The sequence below is a fragment of the Etheostoma cragini genome, chromosome 7 (assembly GCF_013103735.1).
Source record: "Etheostoma cragini isolate CJK2018 chromosome 7, CSU_Ecrag_1.0, whole genome shotgun sequence".
In the NCBI taxonomy this organism is placed as follows: Eukaryota; Metazoa; Chordata; class Actinopteri; order Perciformes; family Percidae; genus Etheostoma; species Etheostoma cragini.
Genome location: NC_048413.1, coordinates 26,426,979 through 26,434,460, shown reverse-complemented (window position 1 = coordinate 26,434,460; position 7,482 = coordinate 26,426,979). Strand labels below are relative to the sequence as shown.

Genomic DNA, 7,482 nt, shown 5'->3' with positions numbered 1-7,482 from the left:
CCCCCCCCCCCCCCCGTTACTATGGTGCTTTTCTGAAACAGACGTTTAAAAGGCACGTCAAAATCATCATGCAGACTTTTCATCTCTCGAACCAGTTGTTTCTCAGAGCTAATGTTGGGGAGCCTCAGAGAAAAGTCACTCTTTATTGACCGGGGTCCAGAAAGGGACAAAAGAGCAAACTAAGTGGTGTTGCAGCAGTTTCCAGCAGAGGGGAAGACAAATTAAACGGCTTTGGGAAAACCACGACAAAAGTGATATTAACAGACACAAAAAACTACAGACGAGAGACCGAGACGTGGCCAGGTTGGATCAGTGGGAGAGCCGGCGCACATGTACTTTTGAGGTCGATGCCTTGACGCAGAGGTCCAGGGTTTGAATCCGATCTGCGATGATTTCCTGCATGTCTTCCCCCTCTCTCACCTAACTGACCTATCAAATATTTAAGGTGGAAAAGCCCCAAAAATAATCTGGACCGAGACATGGAATGCATTCCCAGAGCCAAAAAACACAGAGAGGAATGCCGGGAGAGAGACTAAACAACACATTTATCAACAGAGACACACACACACACCCTTTTAAAAATTGACCTTCATTTTGCAAACCATTCAGACGGAGAACAATTACAGCCCAAATCTTTAAACAAGAGAAGAAAAACAACTCTTTTCCTCAGAATGTCGGCCAGTCAACTCCACTTAGGAAGCACTCTCTGTTGCTGGGCTGTCAGTCCGCTTCGATTAACTTTAGAAGTGATGGAGTTTTCAATCCCACTTGACATAAAGACACTTGAATGCCAATTTGGCATTGATCTCTCTGACCCTCCGTCCATGCCTCAAAGCATGGATTGACTGTCCTCCATTAGAAACCCAGACTGGCAGCCTGGCCGGGCAGCAGAACTCATTACACAGGCCTAATTGAATCGGTGGCTTCCTCCTTCACAAAGCACAGAGAACAAATTCAAAATTATACTATTTTGGCAGGGCAAAAAAAAAAAGAGAACCATCAAACAGAAAGGGCAGCATTAAATCTCTTCAAAAAAAACCTTCTCCTCGCCCTCCAAAAAAACAGGACGAAATTACGGCAGACTTTTCCGACTGTTACGTTCACGGAGATAAAAATATTCCCTCAGCAGCCATTGACATGCGCAGCTACCAGCTGCTGTCCTGTCCACCGCGTGGACATGGCTGGCTGTCAGCAGGCTTAGCCAACACCGCGCCTTGCATATGAAACAGGACATGGGCCTATATCCCCTTGGGGAGTTCACTTCCTCTGGGCCTCCACCACCAGCACCACCAGCACCACTCTCCTGAAACAAGCGGCCTCTTCAGCTGGAGGCCAGATATCCCAAGCAGCAGTGGGGGCTTCTCAGGGGTGGGGGTTGTGGAAGTAAAAAGGGGAAGTTTTAGCTCCAGCACATTAGAGAATGGCTGCCAAAGTGCAATGTTTTAGAGGCAACTATCAAAATCCAGTCTCCTTTTTGCCATTTTCGGGGTTTAATGGTCGCTGTAGAACACTGGTCAGCTTTAGATTCAGATTTTCCAACTAGAGGATAAAGCATTGAAACAGCCTGCAGGAATGTGTCGGGTGTTAGCAGAGTAACATAATGGAGCACAGAGTTGTTCCGACTGATTCTTCAAACACCCCATGTCTCTAAACAAATCAAAATGAATCATTTGATGAGTCGTAAATCTGGATTACTGTATCCAACCGCAAGCAGCGGAGACATGGTTGACTTGTACAGTGTCATGTACCGCCAAGTACAGAGTGTTCAGCTTGTTTTCATATAACAGCTATAAAACCGCCTCACCTCTCTGAAGGAGTGGCAGATCTGGATATGTCAGTACAGACTAAGTGCCTGTCTGCCTCTAATAGACGATCTGTAATCAAAAGGATGTGCCCGATACCATGCCTTCGACAAAGAAAAAGGCCTTTCTATTTCCAGAAAGAAGGAGCTGTTGAAAACACAGGTCTAGACCCTCGCCGTTTAGCAGGGCAACTGAAAAAAAAGAGAAAGTTTGACATAAACAATGCATGAGTGAAGCTCGAGCTGGCTCGACAGCAGGCTCCCCTCTCCAAGCCTCAGCTCTCGTCCTCATATCTCCGTGGAACAGATGGATTGTGCAGAAATCACATCATCTTGAGGGCGAATTATAAAGTTAGCAACATAGTAAATCTGCCGCCGCAGCCCTTATCTAAACATCCTGATGCGGAAAGCCACTGATTATGTGTGCCACCCACATGTGTGCCAGCCAGAAACCAAAAGACTCGCAGCCAAGGACTGGCGGGAGCAACTCGGAGAAATGCTCCACGCCCAGCACATAAACTAATTTAACAATTCAATAGTTCACTGCACTGGCTCGTTGTCGATTACAATCAGTGACGTGGCTCACGTCCTCGAGGACAGAAAGGACAGAGAGTGACCTGCAACTGCAAAGTCACGCTCCTTCCTCAAATGATTGCAAAAAGCAATAAGCCTTTTTTCAGTCAAATGGTCGATGATTCAGACATGTGCAGGTCTAAGCCTAAGAAGGAAGCACTCAAAAGAGCATCTGCAAGGAGGGAAGTGCGACAATAACACTTCCTGTGTCTGTCTGCCTGCGAGACTGCCACTAACACTTTTGAAAACGCCCTCATTAATATTCACAGAGCGGCCCGCTTACTCCGCTGACAGCACGCAGATGATGGCATTTTCCTGTGCGCTGAAAGGTAGAAGGCTGCACGACACAGTCTAGCACTCTGCCCCACATCCTCCGAGAACCCTTCTCAAAGGGCTCGGCTGGACTCAAATGTGCTGACAAAGGGCCGCTCTGTTGCCATAAGTTAAGCAATATTGCTCGGCTCATGCCCAGCATCACAGCTTTCTTGAAACATGGTTATTGCGGGGTTGGGTGGGGGTTGGGGTGGGGAATCCATGGTCTCCCCGATTTCTCTTTCTCTGGCAGATCCCTCTGGAAGAAGGCTCAGCAGGGAGAACTAGACAGACGCTTCAAGTAAAGACTTTCACTTTTGGTGCCTCGTCAACAAGTGTGCTGCCTGGAAGTACACTCTGGTTTCAATCAGACGGGAGTCAAAAGTAAGCAAGAGAGGGGGAGGATGAGCATGAGTGTGTGGGTGGGTGGATGGGTGCATGTATGCCAGAGGTGGGTGGCTGGCCTGGGGTAGGTGGATGTTGGGGGGGGGGGTCCAATGTTTGCTGAATGCTCTCCTTTGTTGGGATCATATTATGTTTCCACCACAATACTTCTAAACCCTGCTCCATCAACTCCATTCATGTGTAACAGCTCATGCAAATGGCTGCAGTAGCCTCTTTTTTTCTAGGGGTGGGGGTGGGATTTCTTTTATCAGTCTACCACACAGCTACTCTCTCTGCAAACTCCCGCCTGCAGACATTATAATCCCTTCATACAGTTTTACAGTCAGCCAGCCCAAAGAGCCGAGCATGGAGGAAGCATGGAAAACCAGATTCAGATGTCTGAACGACTTCATGTGGTCTCAAAGTCTTGTATCTGACCACAAGAACCACAGGAAACCGGCAGAGCCAATACCTGCATGGATGCTCGATAGTTCTGGTTATTCAAACATTTTCGAACTATCTCACGCGGAAAGAGAATCAGAGGATGTGGACAAAACCAGATAGACAGAGAAGCCTTTAACACTGATAGTAGCGCTGATTAAACCCACAGGAAGCCCAGCACATGACAGCCACACAACCATTGCATTACAGTGTGACACAGAAAGCTACACAGACACACACAAAATTGGCATATTTTGCCGTAATAGAACAGTGTATCCTCGACAATAAGAGCACATGCAATAAAAAACAACCAGAAAAGTACACTGTGTGAGTGTGTGTGTGAGAAAAATCTGGGGAAAGGAGGAACAAATTATTTCCTCACTTGCATCCAAATTCCTGTGTATGTTATACACACTCCCCCTAACTGTTGTTTACTACGTCCCATTGAGCCATTTGTTGGTACATTATATTGTATTTACAGTGCAGGCCAATAAAAGTGAGTCTGAGAGGTGTTTCACGGGCAAATAATGGCTTTATTGCCACCAGAGGCGTTGTGTTGTCCCTCCTGGATGAGGCCCAATTAGTAACAACATGTCAAAGATGACCAAATAGTGCGTTGATCCTCTACAGAAGGTTAACACATATTACACAACAGACATCCATATGATAGAAGATTAACCCCAGATTAATTATGGAAAGGTGTGGTGGGAATTAACCTCTTCTTTATATATTATTTAACTGGGGGAAATGTTCAGTTTTGCGTGGACCCACAGGGAGCCCTCTCAAAGACAACTGGGGTTCCCAGGACCACAAGCTGATGATCTATGAAAGCCGATATCTACAGCACTCCCTCCAGCAGCTGGGGACATTATGATGGGACCCCTTCCAAAACCTCCAACAATTTGTTGAGAGCCATTTAAGTTTCCATCTAAGGAGGGTACACTACCTGCCTTTGGAGGTGGGGCTGATACTGGATTTGAAAAGCATCTTTAAAACAAGCTCTGTGCTGTTAGGGGGACGCATGCCACAAAAAACTAAGAAATCACAGCAGGAAACTAAAAGAAGAAACTGCAACGCGTCAGCAGGATCTTGAGGATGGAGGATAATGTGGAAAATATAAACAACAACAAAAAAACTACACGAGCTGCAAAGCACACAGAAACTGAAGAGATCTGAGCTCCACGGTGAGGTACAGTACGCAACATGACGTCCAACTCACCCTGGACGAAGCTTTCCTCTTGTACTTGTTTGCGAAGTCAAATTTCTCCTTGATCTCGTCCAGGAGCTGCTCCAAACGGGCCTTCTCCTCTTTCCCAGAGTAATCCTGGCCCAAGAGGATGTACGCCCTCCAGTTGGCCGAGTCGAAGCCCCAGTGGCAAGTCCTGTTCTCCTGTGCCTTGTGGCTGTGCACCACGAACTTGTGCGTCGGGTACATGAGTCTGCAGTCCATGCACTGGATGCACGCTGCGTTCGGGCTGCTGTACAGCTCCGGCACGAGCAAGCCCTTGCACTTGCCGAAACACTCGTGGTACACTTTGAAGCTCCTCTCGGTGAGCTCCAGCTCCAGGGAGCCTCCGGTCAGCTCCTTCTTGCAGCGCGGAGGGTAGGCGCCTCCGTAGATCAGGGCGTTGCAGAGCCGCTCGGCGTCCGTCTTGGTGATGAGGCCGCAGGACGGGGCCGAGAAGGGCAGGATCCCCATGACTTTGAGGATCTCCAGCTGGTCCGCCGTGCACCGGGAGCAGTAGATGTGCAGGTCGTCGCACACGGAGTTGATCTGCTGCAAGGTGAAGTCCCTCAGCACCGTGTTGAGGATCTGCGGAAGGCACAGGCGCTTCTCCCCGCCGACCACGAAGCACGAGATGGTCTCGCCCTCCAGAACCGTCTCGCACCGCTCCGTGGAGCGGTCCGACGGGATGAACAGCGGGCCCGGCATCACCGGTGGCGGCAGATGCTGCAGAACCGGTTCGGGCTCCTTGCCGTCCTTCTTGAAGAGAAGCTCATGTTGCCACCGGGCAGAGAAAGCCGCCGGTCCGCCCAGAGAGCTCATAGAGCTGTGCTGAAACTGCTTGAGAGTTTGTTGCAGTCCCGGATGAGGCTGGAAGCTCTGCCGACTTACAGTCTCCATGTTTTTCCTGCAACTTTAGAAGCGTAAATCCTTCTTGTCGTCGACAGGAAAACACCAGTGTCTTTCCGTTTCTGAACCTGGTCAATCCACGGTGTCCCACAACTGACCAAAATTGCGAAGCGCTTCATGAAACATCCAGTTAAAGTCCCAGAAGGCGAATTTACAGGTTTTACTCCAGCGACTACTGAGTGTCCACCGGCCAGTCGCTCCCTGCAGCGGGTCGCCGACTGTCCATATCCAGGGTGGGAGCAGGGTGGGGGGTGGGGGGGGGCTCTCCAAACTCCAGAGTAAGCGAAAAGTTCCGTTAGCCGAATCCAAAAAAGAAGCAGGCAAAAATGAAACAAACGCGTGAGTTGTGCGTCGATACAGCTCGATATAAAACCCTGGTTGAGGCTCTTTCCGCTGTCGAGGACTGCCGCAATCCACTCCGTCTGCCCCCGCAGTTCACTCTGACTGTATGGAGAAGACAAGTCTGAGACCAGCTCTCTCTCTCTCTCTCTCTCTCTCTCTCTATCTCTCTCTCTCTCTCTCTCTCTCCCCAGTCTATAGCTCTCTCTCTCCCTCGCGCTCCGTGTACGTCTCTCTCTCTCTCTCTCTCTCTCTCTCGCGCGCCCCCTCCCTCCCTCTGTGTTTGTGTGTCTGGCTCAGTCATTGAATCCCAGCCAGGAATGTGAGTGACTCTGCAGGCAGGCTGGGCTCTTCCAGGAACTAGCCGTCACCCCCTACCGTCCTGCAGAGAGGAGAGAAGAAGGGAGAGAGGCGAAGACGAATGCTGCGTTCACGTTACATGGGAAAGAAATACCAAGCGTCCACTTTAACTTTCTTTCAGTAAATTCTGCAGTGGTGGACAGTAAGCTAACTTAGCATGTGCAAGCTATTTGTTCTTTACTTTAGTAATTCCATTTAAAGCTATTTTATTCTTGATTGTTAGTCTTTTTTTTAATCTATTTAGGCCTTTCATAATGTTTATTTCAGTGTGCGATAAGATAATGTGAAAAATCTCAGGTGCAATAATTATATCTGAAAGTAGTCTTTTTTCATATAGTGCACTTTTACAATTAGGATATATCTTTATCTATCTTACAGTTGTTTTGTCTTTTAAATGGTTTAACTTTTTCATTTTATTTAGATTTATATTTTCACTGTATTTTTTTGTGTTGTATTTCTTATATTTCTTGTAGAGCTGACTTTAGGAGCAATGCACATCAGTTCCAATGTAGGCTACCTGCACGGTACACACCTGGACCTCTGCAAACGGCAACAAACATCTATTTATTCTATTCTAATCCCCTAGAATTTATAGGGAAATATTGTACTTTTACTTTACTACACATAGGCAATTTGACTGTAATTACAAAATAAGGGTTGCCTCTGAACACAACACACACACACAACAGTGTGTTAAAAAGTAATTTGGAATAAAAGATTTAATATCAAGTTATAATCCTCATTTCATGATATTACATTTAACCCCATGTGTGTATCATAATGTTACATTTAACCCCATGTTTGTATCATAATGTTACATTTAACCCCATGTGTGTATCATAATGTTACATTTAACCCCATGTGTGTATCATAATGTTACATTTAACCCCATGTGTGTATCATAATGTTACATTTAACCCCATGTGTGTATCATAATGTTACATTTAACCCCATGTGTATATCATAATGTTAACATTAGCTAAGGTGCTAAGGCGTGCGACTGGTAATTGTTGATTTTGTTTACATATGTGCCAAATTGTAATTATGCAAGTGATTATGCAAGTTATTGTTTGGACAATATGTTTTTATTATTATTTCACACGTTCATATGAACAAAAATGACAAAGGGGGGGGGGGG

The 7,482-nt window shown here is 46.9% G+C and overlaps 1 protein-coding gene across 1 annotated transcript in view; it reads right to left on the bottom strand.

Moving 5' to 3' along the window:
• skia (v-ski avian sarcoma viral oncogene homolog a) overlaps nucleotides 1-6,143 on the bottom strand; it is an 83,831-nt gene extending 77,688 nt beyond the window's left edge. The window contains exon 1 of the mRNA XM_034875829.1: nucleotides 4,731-6,143. Within this exon, the coding sequence (XP_034731720.1) occupies nucleotides 4,731-5,636 (906 nt within the window). The 5' untranslated portion in view covers nucleotides 5,637-6,143. The remainder of the gene's footprint in view (nucleotides 1-4,730) is intronic.
• Nucleotides 6,144-7,482: the final 1,339 nt, after the last annotated feature.